The sequence below is a fragment of the Fulmarus glacialis genome, unplaced genomic scaffold (assembly GCF_000690835.1).
Source record: "Fulmarus glacialis isolate BGI_N327 unplaced genomic scaffold, ASM69083v1 scaffold14020, whole genome shotgun sequence".
Lineage (NCBI taxonomy): Eukaryota > Metazoa > Chordata > Aves > Procellariiformes > Procellariidae > Fulmarus > Fulmarus glacialis.
In genome coordinates this window covers 111,735-127,730 of record NW_009189840.1, presented here as the reverse complement: position 1 = coordinate 127,730, position 15,996 = coordinate 111,735, and the positions used below count along the sequence as shown (strand labels likewise).

The window sequence follows — 15,996 nt, the reverse complement described above, 5'->3', positions numbered from 1 at the left end:
GGGCAGGAAGAGGGAAGAGAAGTGTGGAGGGTTGTACATTAAAACTGGTGATTACAAAGTCCAAGTGTAATGAAAGGAGGGGAAGAGTTAACACTCTCAGCCTCTGAAAGTGACTGAACCATTGCTCTCACAAGGCAATGGATTAAGTTCAGTTTTGAGGGTTAGGGATGGGAATCAACAGGTACAAATACAACCATTTTCCTTCCAAAATTATATAGGAAAGGAAACTATCTACTCATCTACTCTCAGTACCTCCCAAATTTGTTTCTAGTTCTTTTGGAACCAAGTACATACATATATCGCACATGACACTGGCAAGATCCTTTCTGGAAAAACTATTCATGGAAACAAAACCAGAAGGAAAACAGGGGGGGGGGGGGGGGAAGAAAAAAGAAACAAACAAACAAAATAACAGAAGAGTTGTTATATCCCCAAAGCCTTTTTAGAAACAAACATGATACAAAAGAACAAAAACTAACACAGAAACCACAGGGCTCCAACATCAGACCTTTAAACACTGAGGACAAAACATTGATCATCAAAAGTCATGTTGTTCCAGGTCTTGACATTGTGAAGTCTTGCAATAGATGAACGATTTTCAAAGATGAGTCCTGTATGCTGCAGTGTCATGGCCACTTGTCTCTCAGTTCTCAGCCATGATCACACTTGATGCTTCAAAGCTCTGTCTTGTAATCAGCGCGTGATTTTAATATCCTGAAAGTCTATTGTTCTCACTTACAAAAGACATAAGAATCAAATTAATACTTTATTATCAAACACTATATACAACAGAGATTGCTAATAATACAGGATTTAAAGAACATAGCTTTTAAGTTTCACTTGTCTTTCCTTCGCCATCCAAGTAAGTACAGTACAAAACAATATTCTAAACTAACACGAAATGTTACCTTGTCTATTAAAGGATACACAGTATCCACTAAACTGACTGATCCCTATTTTCCCTGCTTCACATTGCAATGCCCTTGGCAGCCAGGAGTGCAGGTCATGGGGGTAAGCAAGCCACCTAGGCTGAGGGAGAACCAGTCCCTCAGACTTGGGCTGGGGCAGATGAAGGGGAAGGGAGTAGCAATCTCCTTAATTTGCACCAACATCTGCATTTAAAGCAACCAGGGATCTGCAATGCAACACAAAGCCCATCAGCATTTAGGTACTTAGTATGACTGGGATTGCCTGATGCCATCAAGTATCAAACTGACAGTGTCTAGTACGTCCCCAGCCTCTCCAGGCCAAGCAGGGACCTGCCTTGCAGCTGCATCACTCGTGCTGTTCCTCATCCACCCAGCAGCACTCTGTGATAGAACGAAGGGGTGAATTTCACCAGGAGTAACGCTAGTGAAAATCCTTTGCTGTGGATAAACATATGTCTTGAACTCCGACAAAGGATGAAAAATTAAGTCACCATTTCGATATTCAATTGGCGCTACTGGTATGACTGCCTGCAATTGCGATGAATCATTTTAATGTGGTTACCTATCATGCAGTATTATCTGTACTCTGGTTAATAATCCGTTTGATAAGGTGCATTTTGATTAAGCTCACCTCATCCAAAGCTTTTTAATTCCTACCTACAGGAAGTATTAGTGTGTGTACAAGCACATCCACATTAAAGAGAGAAAAGTACCAGATAGACTGTAATGAGATGATGACTTCCCTCACTGTTTAGACTGCGTATCTTTATTGTGTGCACTTCACACTAGAGGAAATTTCCTACATTCCTCCTGTAAGCACAGGCCCTGCATTAATGACCGTGTTGTACAGCATCAGGCAAGCCCAGATCACAGTTTAGCATGCATAAACCTCCCTTTACATCTTAAATTTATTTCCCCTTTTCCCCCTTTTTTGAATAGTGGGCTGCTTCAACTTCTGGAAAGCTTCTCTTCACTAAAAAAAGCCCACAGACTGCTGTCCATTAATGGTATCACTCAGTTTTGTTACGGCAGACTTTTTCTTCAGAGTTTATACAGAAAACCCTTGTTTTGCTTGAACGCGCTCCGTGTTTTGTTTCGCATTTAACATAATTACCACAATTTTTGTTAGAAAAGCTCTGTTTCAGTCTTGGTCTGATATTTGCCTGATTATGCTTAGCAGTCCAAATTTCATGGCAGTCTAGCCAAAAAATACCCCAAGGCTTGCACTTCCTGGCAAATGACTTTTTAAAATTCTATGTTAGCCAAGGCTCGGATTCCTTAAACAGGGTCACTCCTAATTCCACCAAACAAGACAGTCCCATTTCCTAATTGCATCAAGGGTTACCACTTCTCTCACATGTTTAAATAGGACAAGCATATATACTTACTCTCAGCATAAAGTATATCTAAATAATGTATTTTCTATTCTAGTGGATTTTTAAAAAAATATTTTGTTAAGTCTTTGGGAGCCCATCTAGTTTATCTCCAGCTGATAAACACGTTTCCTCTACTCTTCCAACTGTGCTGGAGGGCGAAAAGATAAAAAATCAACACTTGAATTCGTATTCCACACTTCTTTTCTTTCCCCCCACCAACCAATGCTACTAGACTGTCCTGGCTTCTTCTACATGTGATTTATTCCCATGATTGAGGAACTTGCAGGAGAGACAAATCAAGAGCACACTGGAGATCCTGTGTCCCAAACATGTTTCCTCTGGCTACTGATGTCCACTCTTAGCATGTATTAACACCCAGAGCAGCATCCAAGGCTATCAGCTACTAAGTCAGCGCTGGGGAAGGTCACTTTATTCTCAAAAGTGCCTCTGCATTTCAAGAAAAAAATTGTAGCACCACGGTGATTTGTTTTAAAATAAAATAATCCGGTGTGCATTATCCCCTTAAAACGAAATAACAGAGGCACTCACACCCCCAGTGAAGTTTCCTAAATCTGACCTTGCCTGCTAACATTCCTAAATAATAACTTCTTCCTCTCACCAAAGACAGCGTTTCTACTCGTGAGCACAAATTTTACTGTCAAAGATGTTTCAAGACATTCCTATAAGAAACATCGTCTTTCCCTTTCAGAAGCCTGTTCATTTAGAAACTCCTGGAGGAAATGGTGTTATATTATATCTATTCTTAATATTTCCCTTCCAGTCCTGACATGGTGACACAATGCCTTGCATGATCATCTTACAGTGCTGAACGAGAAGGCATAAATATTGTATCAGAGAGAAAAACTCTCCCAGGCTTTCACTCACTTTCCTTATCCTTCACTGACTGCATCTGCCACTATTCTTCCTTGTCCACATACGGATGACACAGTGAGCTAACAGAGGTGACTTCTTAAAGGAGAATGCAGAGGAAAATAAGAATCACTAGTGTCACTATTATAGTTTGGCATTTTCATTTGGAGTCCTTTTATTTATATGGAGGGGTTAAGAAAGTCACAGGGTAGGTAGGGATGGGTGCTGAAGCTAGTTATCCCCTTCAAATTTTTGCTGAGTTCAGGCTAAACGGGAGAAGAAAAGGGAAAAGGGAAAAATAACAATTTGACATCTGCAAAAACAATAAAGTCCCTTTCCTGGGATGAGCAGTTAGGTGGATCTTTGATGTTCCAAGACCCTGATATTTTCTGCGACAGGTTGCCGGAGCATACTGTGCTATAATATCAAAAGCATTGCCAGGAGGAACAATAGAGTTGCCAAAAGCCGGCTGGGTATCCTTGGTGTCTGTGCCGCGTTCTCACCACGGGATGGCTCGGCTGACTCATGTACGGTATCATCTGTTCAAACAGAAAGCATACATTCCAATGAGATTTTGCATCCTTAATAAACTCTCACTGAGCCGACAACTGTAAGTAGATTTCAGTGCCTTTATGAAATAGGTCAATGAACCTTGTGCTGTCATTGACTTTCACAAGCGTGTAATACCTCATTATGTAACCAACTTGGGGCCAAGTCCTGCATTTCTTACTGGCAAAACTCCCACCGAAGACCAGAGGAGCAGAAAGTCAGTCTGATTTTCAGAAGACTGAGGAATGAAAGATTCATCTTCTAATAAAAAACTGTAGCTCTAGCTTTGGATGGCTCATTAGATAGCAATGCCAATAGGGAGGCAGCTAAATAAAACCACCTGATTTTCAAAAGGGCTTGAAAAAGAGTTGCACGTGCTCAGAATTAATTTTGCAGTTAATCCCCTTACTGAGTTACAGATTTTGGCTCCCGAATTTGAAATGACAGCCCGTAAGCCCAAGCATACATTCCACTTCCACGCATAAAATTTCCACTGAAGTATACCGCATCTGGGGATGTGCAGGGGATATAAGACCAGTCTCCCTTTCTTGAAAGAGAATTTTGAAGGCTAACACATGACAATCTCCGACCTTATAGAATACATATTCAATCTGGAAAATCTCATAGGTAACAGACTACCTTTTATGGTACACAAAATACAGATTTACATATATGCTGCTAAAACTAATAAAAAAAAGAACCATCTGCGTTGGGAAAACATGCTTATGCATTAGTGGCAGAAGAGAACACAGTAGCAAATACTAAATTTATGATACCGAATAAAGCTGTGTTTAGTTTTTGTAAACTAAAGATCAGCCTTAAAGGCACAGCTTGTAACATAAAAAAAGGTAGGTAAAGTCAAATTCAACTTCAGTATTATACGTGTGGTATTTTTCTCTGCAAAGCTCTCCATATCCACAGCTATCTAATTTGGCTATTTTAAAAGCAATCTGTCAGAGGCTGGCCATAAAAAGTCAGCTCTGGGTTTGAATTTTCTTAGTACTAAATGAATGAAATAAGCTAAACCTTTTTAGGAAGTGTGAAGTGGCCTCAAAATGTGTTCATAAGTTATTTTAGAGTGCCTAAGTTTCCAGGAAAATTAATAGTATCTCACTACTTAGTGTAATAAGCTCCCCCATTTTATGAGAGGCGTCGAAATATCTATGATATATCTGTCTCATAGCTCCCATCTCAACACACTGCACTGCCAGGATTACACTGGGTGAGATGTGTGCAATTCCAATTAAAGGCACTAAGGGAAACGGGAGTCAGGACACTGGGATCACCGTGCCGCTTTGGCATGGAGCATTTCACGTTACTTAGCTTTAGCTAGAAACAAACTCCCTCCCCTTCATACCCTTGACACGTAACACAAAAGCAGGTAGAGCACTTAGCATAATTTAGGCTAATAGGCTCTTCAGCCTCAGTTGGGTTACACAGCAAGATGCACAGTAAACTGGATTAGCAATTCTCCACTTTTTTTTCCAGCACTAATTGATGCTACAATCGTGTCAGGCTTATCAACAGGTCTTCAGTGCTGCTCAAGGCAAAAGTACGAAAAGCAAGCACTGATCAGCTGTAAATATGCTCACGTTTGTAAGAAAGGGACACCATCAGATGAAAGTCCCACTGATGTCAGTGGGAAAAACTGGTTGGAATGACTTTGGTTACAGTTCTTCACCATGTCCAGCAGGGAGATCCTCCCAGGCACTTTGGCCCTGAATGAGGCCCTAGTATTTTTCCTCCAGAATTATTCCAAAGGAATCTAAAAATTTCAGTGAGTGCTGGCTACTGCAAAGTGCCAGTTCCAGTGGTTGTCAGTACCAAAAGCTGTTTACATTTCATTTCTGAGTTACACTTTTGTACTTTGGTGACACTGCAATGAGAAGACAGTACTTCCCAAGAGCAGCTTCGCAATTAAATCATACTCTAAGAAGTTACAGGGAAAAAACATCCCTGTTCTGTCAGCTCTACCTCCTTTCATATATTTAGAGTCAGCTCTTCCCAATTTGGAAACATTTACTCACTGCTGATGAACTAAAACTACAGAGGAGAATGATGAGCATTACCTTCTACCTTTTGCATCATCAATAGAATTGCAAATAAGTCTGAATTTGCAACATTGAACGTCAACAATTTTGCCCTAATTACATCCATGAGTCAGCACTAAAACACAATAGGGCAAAACTAGTGTAGAGCAGTAATAAATCCTCATTCTCTTTGCCTATCAGATACTGCCATGACTGGAACACTGGCTACTGCTAAAAAAACTCAATGAAAAAGCCCTAAACTAAAAAGATTACTTCTCTTAAATGAAAAATATGGAGATCTTCTATGATCCCATTTTTATAAAGTCATTCTTTATAAAGAATTAATTTTCATGTAACGTTAAGAGATTCCTTTCAAGAAATCATCTGGGTTTTCTGTCAATCCAGTCCCAAGGTTTCTGCACTTGTATATTAGAGCACACAATTCATCAGTGGTTCTCAAAATCACTTTACAAATATGATTTTCCTTGGAGGTGCAGAGTTATAACATTGCAGAATCTTTAATGCTTGGGGAAAAGGTTTTGCTTTATTTTAAACACAGAAGGCAAGTGATGAAGAGGACAAAATTCCTGAGTAAAATCTGGAAGGTCACTGCTAAAGACTGGGAATGCCAGCAGTAATTAGAAAAAATTATTTTGACAGCCATGAATTTTCCAGATCACATAGCTTTACATCATATGCTTCAGGTATAATTTTTCCAGATACGCATAGCTGCAATTTTTATTTAGGGACTTTTTATTTTTATTACTAAGGGGGAAGAGAAGGGGAAGACAGGAATAGGGCCAATTACTTTCATCACTTCTGAAACAACTGTGATCTCTATAGACTACTTTCCTACAAATTCCTGAACAAACCCAGTGAAATTACAAGGGTTCAAAAATCACACAAATGGTGATTTTTAAAAGAAAGGTGACAGTAAGTAATCTGCTGAACATGACCCTCCCGCCTCCCAATTTTTCTGTCTATTGTGGAAAAAGGCAATTGGCAGGCTAGGGGAGAACACAGAAGCAGAAGACGCACGTCAGAGGCAGGTAAATTAGTACACGACAAAGATCACATGCAACAAGATCCACTAAGGCAGCGGCAAGTCTAACAGCCTAATAACAGAAAAGTGTGACAGCAGTTGGCAGATCTGGGAATGACAGATCATCTAATGGTGACTAGTCCAAGTAATAATGCAAATATACACTGATGTCGGGAGTGGGAACTTTTTGGTACCAAACCTTCCCATTAAAGCTATTACTTCCTCCTGGTAAGACAAACAGTATTTCACCTCAGACTGCAGGATGCTCTTTGCATGATTTTGGTTCCCTGGTTTGCCTGCTGCTTTCTAAACGATATGCTTTTGTGATAGTCCTAGTTAAGTAGAGCCATTCAATGGAAAGTGAGCAGCACTACTGAAAAAAAAGGCTCAGCAAGTTCATTAAAATCAGGCATTTATTACTCAGATGATCTCTTTTGCAAACAGTAACAGGACAAATACACAGTAATTAGCCCATGTTCACTAAATCACAAAACATAAAAAAGTGCATTGAGTTTCTAGATTCATAGGTTACCTAGAGATAGGGAAAAATCATCCTAATGCCTTCTGTAGAAGAATGCTGTTAATAAATGTACAAATGTATCTAATGTAAATGCACTCTCCTTGCATTTAGATTTGCTTAGAGAACATCTTTAATTCTCAAAACCAAAATTTTTAGGAGAGTTTTGAAAATTCTCTTAAAGAAAAATAGTAAAATCTATTGTGTATCCATAGGTAAATCATTCAAACTGGGTAACTTGCAAAAGCCTTGTTTATACTTCTGTATAAATAACAACTTTTAGTTAAAGGAACTTCAAATAACAAAGAGAAAAAAAATAGTATGTTGCTTCATATCAAAGGGAAAGTCTCTTTCAAATAGCATAAGAGAAAAAAAAAAAATATCTTGGTAATCCGTTCTTCATGGTATGTACTAAATGGTATGTGTGTAATTTTTTCTGGTATAATTTGTTTATTTAACTGTGTATTTTAATTATTGAGACTTGAATACAACAATGCGTGAGCAGTGTGCAGGTACATATAAAACAAACAGGTAATACTACTATTGCAAATACTTTTCTTACATACCCACCTAATTTTTATGTCATGAGCCATCCCATTGAAGTTGGTGGGATTACTCACACCCCTAGATTTAAACATGCTTCTATTTGTCATAAACCTGAGCCATACAAACAATACACATGCACTTTCCACACAGAGACGTATCAGCTTGATTGATGGTGGAGGTTAATGTAACTTTGCCCTAGCCACATGAGGGACTTTATTATAGAAAGCATTATTCTTATTCTTAAGGCAGTGTTTTGCAAAAAAAGACAGGAAAGTCCCGCAAAACTTAAGTTTGCTTCAATAAAAACAGGATAGGAATTTATATATATCAGACTGTGTGTGTGTGTGTGCATGCATGTATGTAAAAATGATACTTTGCCTAACCAAATATACATACAAATGTATATAATTTTAAAGGACTAATTTCTTACCTAAACACTCACTGTCGGTTGCATGCCTGTGTCATGCACCAGTGTTAAAAAAAGCAGTGGTTCTGTTTTTCTGAAAGTCTTTTGAAACCACATAATAAATGAAGGTGCCCATTGACTTATTTCTAAAACTTTGGGCCCAGTTAGTAAATAGAGTGTTTTGCCAACATGCTGGGTGTTTGGCTTCGATGGGCCAGTGACTTCAGGATGCTGGTGAAAATTTTACACTGGCACACATCATATTTTATTAAACTGTGTCACCCAAAAAAACAAATAAAGCAACCTTTTTCCTCCCCTGCATTAAACAAGGATACAGGAAATACACCATAAGCTATATTAGCACTGCTAGAAATGTGCAAAAGCAGAGCAGTTGTACCATGCAAAGCACACAGAGAGAAGAGGAAAAAAAGTACTGAAGCACCAGAGGGATACACGCATTTGTTAAAAAAGATTCTCTAAGCATACTAACCTGCTGGTTCTAATGAATTTTCTACTTTGTCGTTAACATCGAAAACACGATCATGAACACCTATAGTTTTCATACAGCTGTCTATAACAAAAATAGAGATAACAGCCAAATATGTTAGTGAGACACCCTTAAACTCCCCACTTTCCTTTTTTTCTCTCTTTTTTCTCTCTATTTACTATATATAATTAAGCATATTTATATTTTAAAGTCTGTGGCACTTGTCCAAATGCCAGTATAGTCTTCCATTTGTACAACAGTTTAAGAAACAACAAGTTAGCAACTGCCATGTAATTAAACCAAAGCTTTATGAAAAATGATAGGAAAATACAATGAAAATCGTAACACAAATGTTGCTGTACAGAACAGATACACGAGATTTATCAGTAAAAAAAAGATTTACTGCTGTTTACTAGACATACAGTAAAGCATGCACTACAAAGCCACCCTTGAAAGCTTAATCTGAAGAACTTACTTGCTGGTCGCACAAAGACCTTAAGCTTTAGACAGGATCTCCTTCCATTATCTGGGATCGCGGAAGCTGTAAATGGAGAAGAAGGAAAGACAAGTGGAAGAGTAAGAGAGTGAAAATGCAAATCATCTTTTGTGCTAAAATAAAATATCCTTTATCTTCCCGTCATGTGAAGGGCTGGACACATTTCAGCCTCTGCACGTAAGGACTTCAAGTGCACAAAGTAGCTTGATTATGCAAAAGCAGGGAAAGAACGGCAGATTTTATTCTAATCCCTTTTTTGATTATTTTACGTATAAGAAGTGAAGGACATGGTAGTTTCAATGTTTCATTATCTCCTTTGACCTTTCCACACCTTTTTCTCAAGAGATTGTTTAATATGGTTTCTCATGTAATGCAGGTGTCTACTCTGAAAAATTACACTTCAGAATAATTAAGATCACTTAGAGAAAAGCTAGTCTTGAAACACTAGGCCATAGGCTTCAGCAACCCAAAAAGGGATGAAAGAACAAAATGACACTGAAGGTGACAATGTTAAAAATAGAATGTATATACTCCCACAAAAGTAGAAATACACACCATTAAATTCTACAGCAAAGTCAGCCTCCATATGCTCCAATACATCTGCCTTTTTGGAGAAAATACTTATCTTGCTTCAGTCAAAATATGATTCCCCATGTTACATAACTAACAAACCAAAACCAGCTTATTCCTTCTTTCTGCCCTCCCTCATAATTTCCTATTCAACGTATTTCATTTTAAGAGTACTTACTGTATTAGGAGAAAAAGAGTAAGTGGAAACAACGTGTCTAGCACTAATGCAAAAGATCATACACATAAATAGTGTCAGCACCTACTTATTTCCCAGGAACAAGTGCTGCTGTGAAAACTTCCTTGCTAGAACTGTGCTTGCCTCAAAATACATAGGGAAATATGCCTACCTGTCACCCCAGACTGGACTCCCTAGTGTATTGTCTGCCGATCTCAACACTTTGGTAACTTTCATCAATGTCTGCAATTTTGAAATTGTACATTGGCCTGCAGTTCAACACGCACACTGGCAACCAAGCAACTTGACTTGGGCATGCAGATTTTCACTCGTGAAAGACTATTTGCATACACATTTTTTTCGCCCTTGCAAAACCCCTCAAAAGCTATAGCTGAAAAATATTGCCTGAAGCACTGCAAAGTAATTTTTATTTCATTGCATAGTCTCCTCCATCATTCAAAAAGCTATGTATTAGGGCAGAACAAGCTGCCTTTTGCAGAAAATGGCAACTATTGGAAGCTGTCTTGATTTACAAAAGATGACTGGGCTGGCAGGATGTTAGTTTGTTCTGTTTATCATTGTTTCATCCATTTTTATTAATTCTGTCCCTATTTGTGACAAATAACTAAGATGATTTATACACAGACATATGAATGCACATGCTTTGTCTTCATGCTAAGCTCACACTTGAAGGGCTCCTCAACTAACTTGAAATAAATTCCCTCAGTCTTTGATGATGTGTTTCCAAGGCAGGCATCAGCTTTTTCCCAGAAGAACTTACTAAGAAGAACTAGCAAATTCAGTACAAACACAAAAAAGGAGCAAAGTAAAGAGTCCAATACAGCTAATGCTGTGGTTCTGCACCTGTTGGGAAGTGCTTGAAAAATTGTTTCCCTCTTTTAATCAAAAGACAAAAGTATGTAGAAATGATGCTCCCCCCTTCACAATGACAAGCAGCTAAGAAGTGTTAACAGCTGGCTTTGCTATAGGCTCTTACTAAATCAAAGTCAAAAAACCTCCCTCTACTGACTTTTACAGTAACTGGTCTGTTATTTAGGGCACAATATTTGCACTCTGTGGTCATATTCAGGAAATTGTGTCCTTTTTGTGGCCCTCATGGAATATACGCAACTGACTAAATGCTTTACTCAGACTAAACAGGCAGTTGTAGATTTCTCAAAAGGTAAGAATCCTATAGTCATTACCACATTACTAGCATAAAGGTGGAAATAACATTTCCAACATTAGCCAAAATAGAACCCCTACAGTAATTTTATCACTAACGGATTTTTCCTGCTCAGAAATTACTTCAGAAGTGCACCATGACACACATTTATTTAAAGGCAAGTTTTAGCTTTGATGCTTACATGCTGTTGTTTATGTCCATAAAATAAGCACATTTTGCTCACTGCTATTTATTAGAACACTCTGTTCGTCAGTGACTAACTAGGATACCACTGACTAGCTAGGTTAGCTAGGAGCTAATAATATCCTATCTGGAAAAACAGAAAATTAATGCTTTGTACACATAAAGTTTATATGTGTACATAATATTTGCACACACTTAAGAGCAAACAACACCTAGTGATTGGAAGAAAAATATTAAAATCTGTTCCCTGCTTAAATCTTTTTCCACCAGCCCTCACTCGGGTTTGCAGCTATAGACTGTATCATGAACTGCAGTCCTATTGCAACCATAGCAGTTGCATTTAAATCATCATCCCAGAAATTGACGCAGTTTTAGTGACAGGTATGGAAAAAGTGCTTTTTTCCTTTCCAGGGAAATTATGTACTGCCAATGTTTGCGGTAAACCCAGAAAGATTCCTCTTTAATTCAGTGTTTTACTCCTTCAGAAGGAATAACAATGAATAAAAAAAAAAAATCAAGTGACATATCGTTCTGCTCTCACATCTGCCTCAACAAACAAGACCAAGGTGATGAAGAGATACGCTGCAACCTTGTTGGCCTTCCTGAGAAATTAAGAACTGTTTGCCAAGCTGGATGACTGCAATTACTTCTCTCTTCCTCTCCCTTTCCCTTTTCATCTTAAAAGAAAAAACATAGACCAGTTGCAGTTTTTGTCCTAAGACCAGATGTATCACCCACGGGGGAGAGTCAGGTTGGCTCATATCATCTGTCCCCCTCCCGCACACATTGCAGTACATTTGTCAGTATTGTTCTGTTCTCTTCTCTGTCTTCTTTATTCTGCAATATTTTCACCAGTATCCTATGAAAATCCTGCCTGTGGAATTAAGAGGTCCAGGATATGATGGCAACAGCTGGGATTTTTTTCCTCCTTCTTTCAGCAACAAGCTCGAGATATTTTTTCTCTGCATGTTAGGCACACCACACTTGCCCTTTACTACGGAAAGCCAAGAGTCCTCATTAAATCTGGGTTTTTTTTGTAAGTTAATGCCTCGAAGCTTGAACTCAAGTTGAAGTTTGAAGCCCTATTCTTCCACATGAAAGCATTTTTGCTGAAGAGGACAAAACTCCAAATCAGGGTGACCTGGTTGACAGCATTTGACTAACAGCTGCAAAGAAACACCAAATGACCAAAGCAACACAGCAGAAAAGATAAACAGCACATATTAACATTTACTACGAATAAATGCTAAATATGCTTTTTCTGGAGCAGAAGTAATGCTGCAGCTAGGACCTAACAAAAACTGAGGCTTACATGAAAAATTCTGGGATCGTTTGAACCAAAACTCTCCTATCAAACTGACTGCAACTGGAAAAATTCAAGTCTTGACTTCAGGACCTAAGGGTAGGAAAGAGCAAAGCGTCAGCAGAAGAAAGTTCAGTGTTTTTAAGGTATTTCACTTTCCACGAAAGGTGGGTCTCCAATGCAGCAGAGTCTGGCAAACTCCCTGACACTCTCTTGCATGCTTGCAAGAGAGCAACATTGCTGAACTCTGGAAACGAGAAAGAGAACTGCTCTTTGTCAGTTGGGATCTGTTAAGGATGCTTCCCAGGTAAACTATTGCTGTTGTTGTACATTCCACAAAAATTAGCTATAGCATAACAAAAGGTATCCTTTCCAGGTGGTACAAAGAGAAATTTCATTCTCTTTTCTGCACAAAACCAGGTTAGCCCTTAAGGCTTTGGTATAAGGCTTTTCTGTTCGCCCATTTTAAAGGTGATATTAGCTATAAAATAGAGGCCAGTTCTGAGAGCAGGAAGCCTCTGATGCTAATGGAACCTGTCCCAAGCAACATTTTCCATTTCAAAAGCCGAAATTCCCAAGGAAAAAAAAAAAGGCAATTGAAACCTTGCTGCACAACAAAAAGAAACCTCTCAATAAAAGTTCCCTTATAAGGAGCAAAAGAGGTTATATTCTCTTTTTTCATGAATGATATTAGAATAGAAAAGGTCTGACTGGTTTAGTTTGTGTCAGGAAGAATCACAATGAAAAACAGAAGAGGAATTCTGCAGCGTTCCTAGTTCCTATATTTCATTACAATTCCTATGATACTTCACTCCTCCTCTGCCCTATCTCACCTTTACCAGCAACTTCATGGCAATCTCCTGGATCTTTCTTTTAAAGAACATGTTTTAGACTTCATCATTACACAAAGACTTGGGGTTAGAAGGAAGTGCACACTAAAATCACTCTGAAATCACAAGATATATGGAAACACCTCAATGATTATAAAAATAACTGGTTTGGTCTCTTCATTTTTTTTTAATAGGAAAACTCCATGATTCAGCAGAAATTCAACTCATGATCTCTGTATTCTTGAGATGAAAATTTCATCACCATTAGTTGAACTAGGAAAAAACCCCATGCAATGAACTACTGCGCATAGGACTAGATCCAAGCTGGATCCAAAAATGGCTCATAAAGACAAATTAGATGAGAAAATTTCTCTTCTCTGAACCACTTCTGGCTACCATTTTTATACCCTGTAAGGAAAAGAAAGAGAGTGAAGAAAATTATTCTCTCCTCATCTAGAGCCAAACCATAAATATTTCAGTATTTGCTAGCTATATTTAAATATTGAAAAAAAAAAAAAAAAATCCGTCTCCTTCATTCCACTCCTAAGCAGTTCTCTGCTAGAAAACACATGGTACATTATTAATATATTAGACACAAATAACAGGTTAGGTCCTTCCTCAGCCTGATAAGGCTTAGCAGAGTTATTCAAAGGCTGTGGGAAGCCACAGATAGAGAACAAAAAGTAACATACACAGAAAGCAATGTGAGTTTTTTTCCCCAACAGTTTTGCAGTTGAATTTACTATGTTAAATCCCAAAAAATCCTTAAAGGAGTCATCAAGATATGGCCCAATCAACCTACAAAGTAAGCTAACTAAAAAGTAAATGTACAAAAAAGAAAAGATCAAAATTTCGAAAGTAACTTGGTTATCAGGACCTGCTAGTCATGTGACAAAAGCTGTGATTAAGTATTTCCTTTCCTGAGACAGGCAGCAGTTTGGCTGGCAACTATCTGAGGCTTAGTTTCTAACCTAAGAGCAAGTTATTAGGAAGCCACGCATAAAAAGTGTCTCAATCATCCTATTTACTGATATTCACATGTAATCAGTGGTTTCCTCTGCTTGCCTCCTCACTCATTCTTAGCTTTCTAATTACAGCATTGCACCTTTTCCTAAAAAGCGAGTCCTGACATAGAAAAAAATAGAAATCATAAACGCAATTCAAATCCTCATTTAGCACTACAAATATATTTAATATTCAAGGCACAATCCACTATGGGCCCTATTAGACTGTTCAGTGTACAAATAGTGCTCCATTTATCTAAGTTACTCAGATGGCACCTTTGTTTTAGAACGGGGGACACTGGTAAAGGAACATCCTTTCCTTACATGGAAACCCAACACCCCCACCGTGTCTCCTCATGGCCCTGATATAACATGCTGCAGATACTCTGCAGATGATAATTCTCTTTCTATTTTGTATTTCAAGTTTCTATTGCCAGTTCGCTTGGAGTATTCTCTGAAGGATTATAAAGCAGTGTTCAGGAAACACTGTGGAGACAAGTCTGTTCTCACTATTTTTTTTGAAAACTGTGATGAATGTTTTCTTCTGCTCTCTGCTAAGATGTCCAGCAAACAGGGTCTCCTTGTAGAGAAGATCTGAGAAATCACACCAAGATCTCACCGCAGTTCATTGCCAATATACCAGCACCCACTGTGTGTTATACAAATTCTGGCACTGATAAGTGCTTCCCAATCACAAGCACTGAATAGAAGTATTGGTTCAGACTGGGAAGTCAATAGAGAATTAATTTTGAACTTCTCCCCAGCACACTAAATCGAGATGCCACATGCATAGAGCTGGAGTAAACACCTAATACTTAGTGCCCAGTCAAAAGGGTTGCACATGTAACTTCTGTAATCACCTGGAGAAACACCACAGAGAGAGAACCTGCAGCAACTCCATACACAGGACGCTGCATGTTGTAAATCAGAAACCCATGTTTACGCAGTCCTTCCACTCTCTTAGTCCTGTAAGTTACAGACAATCTCTTCAGGAGAAAATATTTATAGCTGTGATTTGCCTCTAGCCCTTTCAGGCACAATACCACTCCCATTAGTCAAATCCAATATCCAGGTAACCTTATACAACCTGCAAATCATAATTCCACCAACCTGAAGTGTTTTAGCATTCAATATCCTGTGTCAGCTACAGAGCTTTAGAAAGTTTTATTTTTAAGAACCGTCATCTGCTTCTTTCTTTGTAAAGAAATGAGTATGTGTGAGAGCATTAAAAATGCAGTTTTCCATTATGTTTGCCACAGGCAATATTTCTCAATTTGTGCAAGTCAAAAGAAAAAATAGCCTATTAGTTGTTAGAAGAGCTGTGCCTTTCCCCTGTAGGTTTTAATGTGATTTACCATACAACACAAATGTATGCAAATTAGCCAGGTAAATGCAGAATTAGTTATTAATATTCTTCTCACAGTTTAGATAGAAAAAAGTTACAAATTTGCATAAACGGTACAACTGAAAAAGTCAGCTAGAATTTAATAAATCAAT

At 38.3% G+C, this 15,996-nt stretch overlaps 1 protein-coding gene across 1 annotated transcript in view; it reads right to left on the bottom strand.

Moving 5' to 3' along the window:
* Positions 1-2,399: 2,399 nt before the first annotated feature.
* Positions 2,400-15,996, bottom strand: part of EFNA5 (ephrin-A5) — a gene marked incomplete at its 5' end in the record, with an annotated part of 37,693 nt that continues 24,096 nt past the window's right edge. Inside the window, 3 exons of the mRNA XM_009583669.1 lie at positions 2,400-3,714; positions 8,756-8,836; positions 9,228-9,293. Of these exons, the coding sequence (XP_009581964.1) occupies positions 3,593-3,714; positions 8,756-8,836; positions 9,228-9,293 (269 nt within the window). The remainder of the gene's footprint in view (positions 3,715-8,755; positions 8,837-9,227; positions 9,294-15,996) is intronic.